This window comes from Meriones unguiculatus, chromosome 4 (genome assembly GCF_030254825.1).
Source record: "Meriones unguiculatus strain TT.TT164.6M chromosome 4, Bangor_MerUng_6.1, whole genome shotgun sequence".
Classification (NCBI taxonomy): domain Eukaryota; kingdom Metazoa; phylum Chordata; class Mammalia; order Rodentia; family Muridae; genus Meriones; species Meriones unguiculatus.
This window is the reverse complement of record NC_083352.1, coordinates 31029505-31045777: the sequence shown is the minus strand read 5'-3', so window position 1 is coordinate 31045777 and position 16273 is coordinate 31029505. Positions and strand designations below refer to the sequence as shown.

Below are 16273 nucleotides of genomic sequence, written 5' to 3'. Positions count from 1 at the left end.
GAGCCAGCCACTGAGTTCATGTCATAGACAGTCCCTGTTCCCATTACTAGGGAACACTTGGATACTGAGCTGCCATGTGCTACGTCTGTGCAGGGGTTCTAGGTTATCTCCATGTATGGTCCTTGGTTGGAGAATCAATCTCAGAAAAGACCCCTGTACCCAGGTATAATTTAATTTTATTTTGAGATCAAAGTTTAATTACTAGATTTCTCCTTTACTTTCTTCTCTTCAAGCCATTTATATCCTTACCCCCTCAGTTTCAAATCCATGCCCCTCTTTTCACTAATTTTGTTGCATGCATATATGTTTATTCATATAGATTCCTAAACATAACCTGTTCAGTCTTTATAATGTTACCTGTAATTATGTTTTCAGACTAACTATTTGTCTTGCTCAACCAATTGGAGTACTTTTCCTGGGGAAGACCATCTCTTTTGCTCCCAGCTATCCTCAGTTGAAGACTACACTTCTCAGTGGGCATAAAGACCTCATAAATCATAAGGAAAGTTATAGTTCATATGAGGACTCTATAAACCATATAAGCACTTTGTAGATTGTTGTTCGTGATTTTTGCTTGTTTGATAGGTTAGTGTTTGTAGATCTTCCTCCGATAACCATGATTTCTTTAGCATTGAGTTGTTAAGTAGGTTTCCTGACCGGGCATGGTCTTTTAAAAGTTGAGAGATGGCTCAGTGAATCAACATTGACGGATAAGTGTGAGACTGGAGACTGCATGTATTTCCAGAACCCCCACAAGGTCAGATAAGACAGCAGACATCAATTATTCCCACACGCCTACGGGTGTGATGGGAGACAGACACATGAGAGTCTCCACAAACTCACAAGCCAGCTATCTTCAAGAGTATCTTTATCAACCAAGATGGAAGGCAAGGAATTATACAAAAGTTTGTCTACTCTCCTCCACATATGCAATGTGGCAGGTGTACACCACCGCATAGAGCATGTAAACACACATACACACCATATGTACATTCATGCACATATATCACGCACACACAATTCTTAAACATCATAAGTGGATGTCCATTGTAGAACAAATATTAAATGACTCTACTCGATTAAAGCTATTAAATTATTGACTAAGCATAGACTTATTACAAAAGAAAGATTTGCATATTTATAATTTGTAAGTTTTAGTTGTTCCAAAGTTTTTAACTTTAGCATGTTACTCCTTTAATGGCACAGCGGTTTCACCATGGGCAACCTCATTGTAAGTAGTCTGGAGATTCTGCTTCACTTACATTTGACATCCGAAATTATGAATTTCAATGTTTTCCACATTATTGATTAGTCGCTAAGCATATCACATATGATCAGCTTATCAAGTATTCAGACGAATGGTAGGATTGTAAAAAAAAATGGTACTCAAACATCCAACTATAGGTGTAAGGAACATAAACGGGAAAAATACAGGGATAAGGTATCAGTTGTAAGAGTAGACTTGATTAAGTTGGAGGGAGAGATGGAGAAAAAGGAGTCTTACTTTGTGTCTGACAGAATCTTATTTGGAATCTGACAGAACAAGAGGTTCATGGGGGTATGTTGAGGGGCAAAGAATAAAATGGAGGAACAAGACTCACTTGTTTTAGTAATGTGCTAGTTCCAGGGACCAGGCTGTAAGGTGAATAAATGAATAAATGAATTGAAAGGGGGGGGAGAGCAAAAACAACAGTAGTATCCAGCTATTATAAATTGTCATGATGAAATTAAAAATATATATACTAACTTATCACCATTTTAGCCAATGACATTATAACAGCCAAAATATTTCTTAACCTTTGCTTTTTTCTTTACTAAATACTGGATATAATAAAATTTCACAAAGAGAAAAAAAAATGATAGAATGTCACATGGGTAAAGTATTAGAGCCAGTAGAAATGGGGTCTATGTTTCTTGCAATCTTAAAATCTTTATCCCAATGAGAAAATTAAGCAAATTTAATGCATGGACAAATCAGAAAAGGCTTTCTAAGAAAAAAGGACATATTAAGGAGCACCACCATACCGCCTGTCAAGGATAGGCCACACATTGATTTGAAAGAGAAACAGTCTTCTCTCTTGTTTACATACTTTCTCTCTATGAATAATGAGCGGTAGGACATGTCTGCAGTCTCAGCACTGTGAAGGTAGGAAAGAGAATCAGCAGTTGAAGATCAACCTTAAATAAATAACAGATTGAAAGCCAAGACATGTACGAGATCGTATCCCAAAGAAATATGAAAAAAAGAAAAAAGCAATACACACTGTGTATGTGTATGTATGCATATATCGATATATAGTGTCTTCATAACTAATAAAAATAAATAAGAAAGCATCAAAAGCACAGGCAGTAAAATTTGAGAGTAAAATATGATGAAAATGCAACTTGGACATCTTACTGAACCTGAAACCTTCCTTACCAAAATTATCACTAAGAATGGCCTTAAAATTCATTTGTTACTTTAAAACAGTTTCAGAAAATACAAATGCTTTACCCCAAATACACAGTAAAAAAAAAAGACACTTTAAATAAATTAAACCCCCATGACATAATTTCTTTTTTTGTTTTCAGTATGTGACATGTGTGTATTTGAGAGAAGAAGCACTCTTAGATATTTTGCCAACTGATTTTGTTTCGAGTAGGGGTCTGAACAAATGCATTGCAGACAAAGAACTTTGAGCACTCATTTTCTTATTCTCTATCACTCTCCCAAGGCTATTTGTGTTTAAAAAACCCATATTTCAAAAACTCTATACAATTACATATTTTTCCAATTGTGTGTAACAAAGTTGAGATGCTTACTATGTTTTCTAGGATATCAGTAAGTTAGAGGAACGAGTCAGCAAAGTATCAGCAGATATTCAGTCTGTGAAAGAAGAACAAGAGCACGTGGAACAGGAAATAAAACAGGAAGTGAAAGCACTGAATAACATCACCAATGACCTCAGACTGAAGGACTGGGAACACTCACAGACACTGAAAAATATCACCTCAATTCAAGGTAAAACCTCTCATCCTGAAAAATTAGATGTGAAAATGTGTCCTTATGTGCAGAAATTTAGTATTTAAAATTTTATTATTTAAAGTAAATGTTTATTTAAAGTGAATTTTTTTATTTTTTAATTATTATTATTAATTACACTTTATTCATTTTTTATCCCCCATAAGCCCCTCCCTCCTCCCCTCCCGATCCCACCCTTCCTCCCTTTTCTGCATGGACCTCCCCTATTAGTGGACATGGGGAGGAGCATGCATGCAGAAAAGTAAATGGTTTTTGAGGCTTCAGTTACTACAGATCCACAGAAGACAGTTTAACACGGGGTTAGGTGGGGCAAGGCCACCCAAGCCCTAAAATTTCTTTTTTATTTTGATTTATTTTATTTTTTAAAAATTAGTTACATTTATTAATTCTGTATCCCAGCTGTATCCCACTCCCTCATTCCTTCCCAAACCCTCCCTCCCTCATCTCCTCCCTGCTCCTTTCCAAGTCCACTGATTGGGGAGGACCTCTTCCCCTTTCATCTGACCCTCTTTTATCAGGTATCTTCAGGACTGGCTGCAAAGTCATCCTCTGTGGCCTTCAGGGCTGCTCCTCCCTCGGGTGAGGGGTAGTGCAAAGAACCAGCCACTGAGTTCATGTCAGAAATAGTCCCTGTTCCCTTACTAAGAAAACCCACTTGGAGACTGAGCTACCATGGGCTACATCCGAGCGAGCAGGGGTTCTAGGTTATATCCATGCATGGTCCTTGGTTGAGTATCAGTCTCATAGAAAACTCCTGTGCCCAGATATATTTGGTCCTTGTGGAGCTGATGTCCATGTCATACTAACTCCCCTTTCTTTCATATGATTCCCTGTACTCTGCCGTAGGTTTGGTTATGAGTGTCAGTATCTGCTAAAATTTCTTTCTTTCTTTTTCTTTTTTTTTAACTCAGAAGGTTGTTTTAGGTATTTATACATATATGGATACATGTTTAGCAATAATAATTAGTGAACAATAAGACATGAATTTGAGAGGGAACAGAGAGGGAAACCACACAGGAGGGACTGGATGGAGGAAGGAGGCAGTAATGTAAACACAGCACACATGTAGGAAATTTTAAAAGCAATTTTTAAAAAACAAGTCTCAGTGGATAAAAGCACTTGTCTCCTACCTGATGACCCGAGTTCAATCCCTGGGACCCCCATGGTAGAAAAAGAGAACCAGCTCTCACAAATCATTTTCTGACACCACACATGAGTCATGGCATATCTGGACACATGAACACACATATGAATAAATAAATGTAATACAAAATTTTAATCCCTTTACTTCTTTATTTTGTCCTGATATTGGGCCCAGCGAGGTGCTTTTGATGTCACTGAAATAAAATTTATTAAAGAGAAGCTAAAAGCCAGAGAAGGTCACTCAGCAATAGGAGGTTGAGGAAGGAGGTTACGACAAGTTTGAGGTCAGACTAGGCTTCATAATGACAGCCTGCCTCAAAACAAAACAAACAAAACAGAGAAGACCATATGAGCATGATATGGCTGTTCACTTCTTACTTGACAATACGTTAAATAAAAACACCTCTTGAACTCTTCAAAGTAATCATAGATACATCAATATCTTCTTCAGTTCCAATGAATCTTACTGATTTTCTTTTTAACAAGAATAAGTCATTTACAGCATCAATATATTAGAACATAGTTCTTTTCACTTTGTGGATCTTTTCTACAGTTTTAACTTTCTGGTGCACATTTTGAAAGCTTATCTCCTGAAAAAAAAAGTTTATTTTTAAAAACACAATCTGACAACTTCTTTTCCAGTATCTACTTCTGCTACTTAATTTTGCATTGTCATTTTTTTCCATCATGATTTATATCTCTTGCTTTCTTGCTCTGTCTCTTCTGTAGTTAATATTGACTGTTTTTATTGAATTTATCTCTTCTTTAAAGTTACCAAAGAAAGTTTGGAGAAAACAAGTAACAGGAAACAGGAGCCTACCACAGAGGGCCTCTGAAAGACTCCGCCTAGAAGTGTATCAAAGCAGATGCTGAGACTCATAACCAAACCTTGGGCAGAGTACAAGGAATCATATGAAAGAAGTGGGAATTCATATGACCTGGGGAGGACAGGAGCTCCACAAGGACCTAATATATCTGGGAACAGGGATCTTTTATGAGACTGTTTCTCCAACCAAGGTCCATGTATGGATATAACCTAGAACTCCTGCTCTGACATAGCCCATGGCAGATCAGCATCCAAGTGGTTTCCCTAGTAAGGGGAGTAGGGACTATTTCTGACCTGAACTCAATGGCTGGCTCTTTGTCCTCCCCATCCCCCAAGGGAGGAACAACCTTGTTAGGCCACAGAGGAGAACATTGCAGCCAGGCCTGAAGATACTTGACAAACCAGGGTCAGATGAAAGGGGAGAAGGTCCTCCCTTATCAGTGGACTTGGAAAGGGGCAGGGAGGAGATGAGAGAGGGAGGGTGGGATTGGGAGAGAATGAGGGAACAGACTACAGCTGGGCTACAAAGTTAATAAACTATAACTAATATTAAAAAATAAAAATTTAATTAAAAAATAAAACAGAATTTAAAATGTAAAAAAAATTAAGAAAGTTTGGAAACTTTATGGAATACTACTAATGTCAACATTGCTGTTGAAATGTGTGGTAATATATGTCAATACCAGTCAGAATCCTAAAAGATAACTGAGTTGTATAGGGAACTGAAAGTGTTTTGTCTTGCAACATACTTCCTGGTCCCCTCTGTTTGAGGGTACAGTCCATTTCTATGTTGTGAACCTTTAAAACAAGAGTTTAGCCTACATTATTCATTTTACTTTTTATTAAGGAACTTATTCATATAGCCAATTAATCCTTTAAAATCTATATCACTCTTCTCTTCTGGGTCGTTTTCTTCTACATAAAATAAATCTTTTGGAAGTTCATTTAGCCAAAATCAATGGTCTGATCTTGATATCATTTTCTTTGTTTGTTCTTAGTTTCTCTGGATGTGTTACTTCCTACACATGTTTTATGTCCACAATTATTGTTTATTTTATGAGAAGAATAATTGATGGATATTTGGCTTCTGAATACCCAACATCTGTGGATGCCCATCTGTCTTATTAAATGGCCCAGTATTTACTCTTTATGTGTACACTTTGAATGACTGATGAGTTAGTTAGTATAACTAAGAAAAAATGCAGTGTGATAGTTGCTGTTCAGTGTCACTAAAGGAATGAAGAGAAGAATGTAACAAGCATGTTTACCCAGAAGCCATTTTCTCCCCTTCTGTGTAGCGATCAAGCCGGGGGCTCCTTTACAGACTGGGATGGCTCTTTATCACTGAACTCCAGTTAGCTCTCTGGTTTTGTTTGCATTTTTTAATATTATTTCAGGAATATTGCTTAAAGCTGTAGGTGTAGAATGTGACAAAAAGGGGTCATGGTGTCTTTTGGAGAAAGTATTCCTATGGATTTTGGTTATCCTTACTCTCAATCTTCTTGTCTCTGTAATGTCTCTGATCTGACTAACTGGGACTTCAAGTGGAGAATTTTTGGATTAGACATTTGTTGTACTTCCAAGAAATTTAATTTAAGACTATGATCACTTCCTTGACATTTTCCATTCTCATACTCTCTCTCCTTCTTTCCTCCCTCCCTTTTTCACCCACTCCTTTCCTCCCTTCCTTCTTTTCTTCTTTCTGAAAATTAAACTCAAGTTTCTAAGTGTCAATATAGTTCCTAATTTCATTCTCTTTACATATGAATTTTTCACAGTTCTCTCTTTTTTCTCTGTAACTGTAACCAAAGGAAAATTGGACTGACTCATTTTATCCCCACGTCCATTAAGCTCTAATTCATTTTTTTTGCCTTTTGTTGTTTTTCTAGTTTTTTTGCAAATTGTGTTGTTCTTCAACTAGTTTCTTCTTCCAAGTTATTTTTCACTTGTTTCTTGTTCTCTTTGCTATGTGAAGAACATCCACAAATCTTCCTAATATTTCTTGCACATATTTTTAATAAGATATATTAATATCTCTCTTAAAACTCCTAATATAAAACATCATTTCCCAGTTTTGTATGTTGCATCACACTTGCAATTGGTCTACATGATTACATGATCTTTCTACATTTTACTCATTCTACCAAGAAAGAGAATGTCTTAGTTTTATCAACACATAGTTTATTGTTTTAAAGATGTTTTATTTAAAATTTAATTGCATTAATTTTCCCATTCCATTTTCTCCCTCTAGCTGTTTCCTTATGCCCTACTTGCTGTCTTACAAATTTATGTTATCCATTAATTTCTTCTGATACACCCATTCTCTCTCTCTCTCATATATATATATATATACATATATATATATGTATATATATATACATATATATATATATTTCAAACATAAGTTTTTAGTATGGGCACAACATTGATGACATTTTGTGCCATTACAGTATCTCTTTCTCTGCTACCAGTTCTGAGAACCTAGTGAAGTGTTAACCCCACACAATATTTAACACATGTTTAAGTGATTTAATTTAAGGGGGTGACATCTTTCTTAGATGAAGCTCTTATAATTCTCAACAACAGAGTACTCAGGCATTTAGAAATATCAGAGTTATTCATTTTGTGTTAATGCACAGCAAACAGAAATCTTTGGATTTTCATATAACTGTCTTGATAAATAAAAAAAACTTATGAATTCTTTATAATTATACTCAGTAATTGTAATTTTTTAAAGGGCCTCCTGGACCCCGAGGTGAAAAAGGAGACAGAGGACTCAGAGGAGAAGTTGGTCCACCTGGTAGTCCAGGTTTAAGAGGTAAAGATATAGTGATCATTTCATCATATGCTATGAAGTTGAGTGACGTGTATTCATGTTTGTACTTAGGGAAGAATAGCTATTTCATCTTTTCTGTGTGTGTGTGTGTGTGTTTATAAATCTTTACACTGAATGGAAAGCACTAGTTCATTTTAAAGTATGTATTATTTTATGTTTATGGATTTTTTGCCACACATATATCTATGCATCATGTGTATGCCTGGTATCCTCAGAGACATGAAGAGTGTACCTGATCTGGAAGAACAATTTAAGTTCCGTTGTAGTCCCAGGAATTAAACATGGGTCCTCTGGAAGAGCAGTCATTGTTCTTAACTATCGAGTCATCTCTCTAGCCCAAACACTAATTACTGTTTTTGTAGACTATTTAATGTTTTAGCCAGAGTTATTACATGAGACTTGATGAGCCTGAAGGGTTCTGGGAGATATTACATACATTAAATAATACAAATAAGGTGATGTGTAAAAAAGAACAACAAAAAATTCACCTCCATATTTGTTTGATTTTCAAGCTATAAATTTTCAAGATATAGGGATATATTAACAAATCACAAAATATAGAATATAGTTCTTACATATTTGTTGACTACACTATTCTTCCTTAAACTCACTGAATGAGAAAGTAAATAAAGTCAAGACTGAGTAACCCCCCCTCCCGGGGCTTTCAGCCACTTTCTGTATCATATTTTACTTAGAGAAAAATTGTTCCAAATTATTTTTTTCTGAGTATGTTGTAGTCTTAAAAACAGTGTTTTGGAAGAAGATAATGGAAGCCACAAAAAGAAAGAAAGCATGTACTATCTTTGTTCAAAACTATGGAACCAACAGCAACAATAATGTGATTATCATGCTATCCAAATATCATACTTTGAAAACAAATTCCATGCACACTGTTTGAAAGTAGACTAAATGGTCAAAATATAATTAGAATGGCTAACTGACCCAACATTTACCTCAATACTTTGGACTCCATCTTAGTTTCTCTCTTAGATGAAATAAAATGTTCTTTTCATAAATATTTTGACTAACTGAAGTTACATGAGGAAAAATACCTAAAGATAAATAACACCTACCTAAAAAGTACTTAATTTTTTAAAATATGTCAAAATCTTTATCTATCATTTATCTTATAAAACCTATATCTGTAAATAGTGTGTGTTAATCTTTCTGTAAGGCAGTGAGTGTGTCCTTTTGACATTAGTGGCAGATAAGTGTTTTTATTCAGCAAGGTCCTTCTAATTTTTTGAAGGCTCTACTCATCTTGAGAAAAAATGCATTCATATTTTAAGCAGGAGAAGCAGCCAACATTATTGTATTTGTCAAAGTTGCCGTGATAAAGATCTGTAAGAAACTACCCCCCCCCCACCATGAAGCATAATTGCTAGAGCCATCTAGTACAAGCATAGAAAGTCGGTGAATCCCATGACTTGCTCTACGAACTATCACCTTGAAAGCATTATTTCAGCTGTTTCTGCACTGTGCATATGTGAGATAGATTGGGATTTGAGACTTTCAGCTTTTGTTACCAGTATAAACAGATACCATGTCAAACTAATGCACTGTGTCTCCTACAAAATTAATTAGAGTTATCCAGAGGAACAGAAACATGAATATTATAAAAAGAGAATTATTAGGTTGGCTTATACAATAGGGACTGATAATCCAACAACTTTGTTTTCACACTGGGTAGGCAGAGAACTGGTTGGTTACCGAGTTCATAATGCTGACTGCTTCAGCTGACCTAATTTGGTGTTAAAAGCTTGGGATATTCTTGCAGAGTAGCTGTTCTTCAATTTATGGTAGAGACTCAAGAAGCTGGAGTCCGCTGTCAACAAAGAATGCTAGCCACAGCAGCAGCAGCAACAGCAGCAGAGCAGTAGCCATAACAGCAGGATAAACACTTGCCAGCAAGAGGCAAAGTCATGAAGCGTGCAGAACTGTTTAATCCTCAATGCTATTTTATGACTGTGCTGTTGCTGGAATGAAACCCCATTCTAGGAGAGGGGTTTCCCCTCAGTTAATTCTTGTTAGACCTGCCCTCACAGGACCCTGTGCCCCAAACACACACAAAGGGGCTTCTCATTTAGTCAAATTTCAGATCCAATCAAGTTGGCAGTCAAGATAAATGATAAAACAAGGGTTTGGTTGGTTTCCAATGACTGGTCATTTACATAAATAGACACTATGCAGTTCCCTCATATAAAAGTTAATTATAGTTTTTGGTAGATAACCCTTTCAAGTAGAATGTTGCTCTCTAATTTGATCCACGACAACAAAAACTATGCAAACTGCAAGACAAGGTAAGATTTATCATTTAATTTCTATATTCTGTTCATTTTTCTGTCTTGTTGCTTCAAATGTTGTAGCAAAATTGGAAACTAAAATATAGATGGAGATCAATCATAATGCTTCCACTTTCATAAGCCCATATATACTGCCATTTAACTCATTAAATTCAGCTTAACAGACACCTACTCCCACAGCCATGATATAAATATTTTATAAACTTTAGTGGTTACCCTAGGGTCCCTGAATAGTCAATGCATTATAATTATTACATATTCTCTGGAGTACCTAATAGATTAAAATGTGCTTTTTCCTAAGACAATATAATAGAAGTCATTTTGTAGTACCAGTCCCATGAAAATATATTGAGAGAATTTCTACTGCTATTGCTACTGCTGTTTACTCTAAAAATACACACTGGGCATTTGCTGCATGTGATACTGAATGGAGAACAAGGAAGAAGGTATAGTGGGCTTTCATGAAGCTTACACAGTGATAAGTTATGTCCTATTAGTCTTGCTCTAATAGTATAGTCTTGCTCTGATAGGTGATGAATCCATGGATGAGATCTGTGCCCTTTGAGATCCCCTTTACCTCTCAAGAACACCACCAAACCTTTGCTATCACAGCCTAAAATATTCTCTTAGCTATGAACCACATTTCTCAATAACTTAAGTTTAGATGTCTGGCTGCATGATGTAAGAAGGTGTAAATATTAGTTTACTCTGGTTGAATAACTTAAGCCATTTCAACTCACATACCTTAAAAATCCAGTGAACAGATACTACAGAACATGAACATTTGGTATCCATAATATAGTCTATATAAAGTAGTACATATAAAAGTTTTATTAGTTGCATAAGGATGTTGATTTATAATGGCTCACCTTTACTATATAACACCACTTATTTAGATCATATGCTTGATTTCTGTTGGAATCACAGTTTTGTAATGAGTTGAATAATAGCTCTTATCTATTTGTCATCATATATTTCTTAACCTTAACATTTCTTGGAAGACAACTTATCTGGTGGCATGTATGCCTATAAATTCACAGAAAATATTTTTTGGTAGATTAGATACATGTAAATTCTGCTTCGTGGATCTTGTAAACAAAGACAATATTTGTAAAGTTTGACAGGGAAGAAAGAAGTATGATCAATTTCTCCTAATGTGCCTCCAAGGACCATCCAAATGAACATTGCATTAGTGGAGTCTCAGTGAACTGATAATAATACTGGAAACAATGCAAAACAGGACACATACTGTTTTATGTTAGCTTATGTTAACTTGCTTAGCTCAACAATAAATGTTTATTCCATAGTAGTAGGTTTTTTTTTTCTTTTGTGTGGAGTTTTCATAGTTACCTTAGAGACATGAGGCAAAATAACATAATTTTTAGATTTCATTTTAAAAATCTAAAGATATATATGTGTATTTCATAGCCATTAGTAATTCAAGTATATTGTTATAAAAACACTAATGGACACTTCTTTTGGCATGTAATTTTTACTAATGTGAAAATTAAAAATTCAAGTTTCAAAATTTCATCATCCTGGCTATAGAAATACCTGCCATTCAAAATTTTCTAGTTGATTATAGTAACTTTCTGTTTAAAGCTAAAAAATAGTGTTTTAAAAAAGCTAAAAAATACTGACAATCTGCATTTTATTAATTATCTATAACATACTCAATGAAATATGTTTAAGCCATTTTAAAAATATTATCTTTCAATTGAACGCATGAATGCTAAGAAAGATGTCATAATCTCCTTAGAGATCCACTTACTTCACTTACTGGGTGCTCAAATGTGTTCAAAAATAAATTGTCAGACATTGTTGTTTTCTTTATTAACCACACAGGTATTCCAGGTCTTAAAGGTGATCGGGGACTAACTGGCCTCCAGGGAAGTCGGGGATACCCCGGGGCACCAGGAAAGGCTGGGAGATCAGGTATTATAATGCTATGCATGTTGTTATAATACAAAAAGCAAACAAACACTGGATTATCAATGGTTATTCTAAATATTTGCATAACTAATAATTTCCTCAGTATAAATAGCAGTATAAATAACTCCCATAGTTAACTGTATAGTCTAAAATCATTTAAAATCAAGTTTTGCACATCACACACACACACAAAAATGTATGCCTGAAAGGAAAATAGTTCTATACAAGCATCATATGAATACAAACCCACACACAGGATCTACACATTTTGCTTAGTCATAGCTCCATATGAAGGATACTGTCTACACTGCAGTAAGGAGAGTAGAAAGACTACTAAGAAAAAGTGGCAGTATAAATAGATTTTTAAACACAACTGGCCAAGGAAGTCCCAGCTGAAAAAAATATTCATAACAAAAGAAGTGAGTTCCTCTTATTTCTTAGTTAATAAGCACCAACACTGGTCAGCATTTCAGCTTCTGCACAGATAGTAATTGTTATTGCCACTGGTTACACGAACAGAAGATATTGAATTGTGCTCTTCATACGGGAACATTAGTAGAGAATAAGCTTTTTTTCCCCCATGCTTAAATGGGAGTAACACCAGGAGAGCACAGTCCATACTGTTAAGGTAGGTTTAATAGATACAACTCTGAGAGTAGTCCTGGGCTCATAGGAACATATCAGAGCAAGCAGATTGCTCCCACACACCTCTCAGCAAGTGCACAGCTGTCTCAAAGTGCAACGCCTTGCCCTGAGGGGACATTTGACACAAGTATTAAACTAACAGTGGCTCATCATTGTTAACAAGTCTATTGAGTACATTAGGAAACGTACTCTTTCTGTCCCATATTGTGTGGGGCCTGACGAGTGTACAATATTATATCTTCGTCAGCATTAAAGAACAGTGTCTCAGTCCCCAGGCTATCCAGCGATCCACCTAAACACATTGAGCTCTCCATCCTACCTCCCACCAACCTACACTATGTTGAATACATAAACAAACTGTGAAGAAGGGAGAAAACAGAATCATAATCAGCGACAAAGGGAAATAAACAACCAGGCCACAAAATGATATGGAGAAATTTTAAATGAAGATTGCCAACTCAAGGAAGCTAATCTGAAAATACTATCAACTTGATGATTTCAACTGTGTATTCACCTCTGGAAAAGGGAAAGCGATGGAGACAGGAAATATACCCATAGATGGCAGGAAGCTGGAGGAGAGGCTGCGACGGCCGGGCAGATCACAGGGTGTCCTTAGGGCTCGGGTCCTCTTCTGTATGGCACACGTGGGAAGGTATTGCTCTACAGAAACACTCAGCGGTTGTGCATTTCTTCTTTCCTTCTCAACACCAAATTCAAGCAGAATTTCTGAAATCGAGTTTTATAATGTGACTCCTCTGTGAAGAATAAAATCGATCCATCACAAATGTCTTTAACCCTTCCCATTCCCTTCACATTTTAGATTTTAAACCTTTGTTTATTGAAAAGTAATCTTTACAAATTAAAATGTTAGGATATTTTGTGTTACTTAATTATTTTGCCAATTTAGTGGTACTTGAAATAATTCACTTAGAACTAAAAAGCACATGAAATGAAAAAAAAGTATTAGAAACTTGAAAATTAGTTTTCTTCATAGGTATCTGATATGTAATATTTAGCATTTCATTAATCCTAATGAATTTAACATTTAAAACCCAAAACTAACTCATTTCAAAAGTGTAATTTATACAGTTTAAGTGCTTCAAGTCTCAATGTATTTCATACATTGTATTACAATTATTATTATTATTATTATTATTATTTTTTTTTTTTTTTTTTTTTTTTTTTAGTTTGGTGAATTAGGGGCCAGAAACTTCTTTAGAAGGTTTTGAAAGTTTGAGTCGCTGACTCTCATACAACACTTGAGCTTCATGCCTGTGTAAATGGGTGGGGTTCTCATAGCCAAATGTGACTAGACAAGAGTTTTGAGAAACAATGAACCTTTTAAAAAGGAGTCAGTACAGTCATTAGACGTTTCTGTTACAAAGGCATAAACACGGAGACAGAAAAAATAAAGGTGCAATGGGAAAAAAAGTACAAGATTTAGGATAAATTGAAAGATGCTGGGCTCTTGAAGGTGGCGACAGGCAGCCAGTGCAGAAAAAGAAGAAAAAAAATGGGGATGAACATGCAAAAATCATACTACGTTTCAGTTTTGTCTGTTTGGGGAGCATTTCACACATCCTTGTAAATAATTTTAAATGGCATAATACCAAACTCAAAATGGTGTTTCAAATTGGATCATCGTTATTACCAGCATGATTTGATTATCATATTTCACTAACTGTAAGGTGCTCTAAAGTGTTATCCTATTTTGCAGTTTCCTAGCTCCATTTAAAGCAAGTTTGGAGTGCTTAGAGCCATGGATCAGTGGTACAACAAATGCTACGTAGACCTTGGGTACAGTCTCCAGAACCCACAACATAAAAAAAAAAAAAAAAAAAAAAAATAGAGAAAAAGAGTGGCGAGAAAGAGCATGAGATGTCAGCATTTTGGGTTGAACTGATTTTTTTCTTTGTTTGTTTTTGCTGTTTCCCCCCCCCCCCCAAATCAAGGATATCCTGGACCTAAAGGCCAAAAGGGAGAAAAGGGGAGTGCAGGAACCTCAAGTAAGTTTATTACTTCTTGTTTCTTGTGTCGGTTTCTGTAATAAACTAAGACTGTGATGTTAGTGGTGTAGGCTTGAAACAAATTTTGAGGAAGTTAGCATTGATCTGCAGAGCTTCTGTAGAAGCCTCAGTTTTCTCCAAATAAACATGCTAATTGGAGTAAAAGAAATAGATTAGATTATACAACTCTTTCAAACTCATTACCCCATTTGTAGTCTGTGATGTTTTGTTTTGTTTTTTTTTTGTTTTTTGTTTTTATTTATTTTTTTGTGATGAGCACTATTTTCTAAAGAAAAAAAACATCACATAGAAAATGGTCCAATTTTCAAGTCAATTTCTATCCACTCAAGAAAAATCAAGCCTATGAATAGAAACAATCACGGGCTCCTTAAATACTAAGTGAGCTCACCCAAAGCTCATATAGAGATATTTGGACAACCATAGCCAAGACTTCCCAACCTTCAAAGGAATAGATTTCACATCATTAATGAAATGCAGACTTTTCATTGAAATGCACGAAACTCTGATATCAAACATTACATGTTGAATAGCAGCTGACATGGCAAATGTTTGCTAGGCCATAAGTAAAGTTTTATGTTTATAGAATGAATATACATTAATGTAATCATTGTGAAGAGGAATGAAAATTCCCCACTTCGGGTCATAAAACCAAAGAGTGATTCCCCTGTCTTCTCAGGAGAATCTATGTGTGAAATGCATGTTATGAGATTTTTGTTTGTTTGTTTGTTTTGTTTTGTTTGTGAACCATTGCCACACTCTCCTCAATCATGCCTCTCATTTGGACAGATCGTGGTAATACCTTTATTTAAAAAATGAAAACAAAATCTTGCTGGTGTGGTCATCATTTTAATGATGGAACCAGCATTATTTTGTTATCAGAAAATAACTACTTTAACTTAATACCATCTCCATATGGCACAGTTAGGCAGCATAAGGTTATCATTGTGAGGAGCCATTGGAGTCTAATTCACCCATGATGCTTTCAAAGTTGGAAAACATATAGGAGTGACAGATGTTCAGTAATCTAGTGCTTTCTTCACCACTTTTAACATATTATGTCAACATAAACACATTTCCTTTGCCCGAGTTTTCTTTCAGGTGGCCACTTCTCTGTTGGACGCTTGTTAGCCTCCTTTATCTCTTTTCTCTTTCGTCCCATTTAATTGCAGTTGATCTGTTATAGTCCTCTAGCCCATACAATTCTATGTTTCTTTGTCTCTGACTTTATTTTCTCATACTTTCATACAAACCATCTTGACCTCATCCTTTTTCCTGAGACTTTCTTGGAGCCTTGAAACATTGATCATAGTTGAGTTTGGCACCTAAGAAACTTCTCTAATTTTAGTATTTATATTAAAAAGCCTCAGTGCTTTCTGTTTCCCACAGTTACCAAGTGCTTGTGGTACATTTTCAACTATATCTAGAAATTTACTTTACAAATTTGAATGATTATTTTGGTATTGGTACTTTCTTTGAGAAAGGGATAAGAGCTATGTTTATGAATACAGCCTCTGAATTCTTCTACGTGTATCCCCAAGA

At 35.4% G+C, this 16273-nt stretch overlaps 1 protein-coding gene across 4 annotated transcripts in view; it reads left to right on the top strand.

Annotated features, from left to right (window-relative positions):
• Msr1 (macrophage scavenger receptor 1) overlaps positions 1 to 16273 on the top strand; it is a 64023-nt gene that overhangs the window by 24193 nt on the left and 23557 nt on the right. For all 4 annotated transcript variants that reach the window (XM_021646993.2, XM_021646994.2, XM_021646995.2 and 1 more), the window contains exons 5-8: positions 2815 to 3001; positions 7729 to 7809; positions 11976 to 12065; positions 14660 to 14713. In XM_021646993.2, the coding sequence (XP_021502668.1) occupies positions 2815 to 3001; positions 7729 to 7809; positions 11976 to 12065; positions 14660 to 14713 (412 nt within the window). The remainder of the gene's footprint in view (positions 1 to 2814; positions 3002 to 7728; positions 7810 to 11975; positions 12066 to 14659; positions 14714 to 16273) is intronic.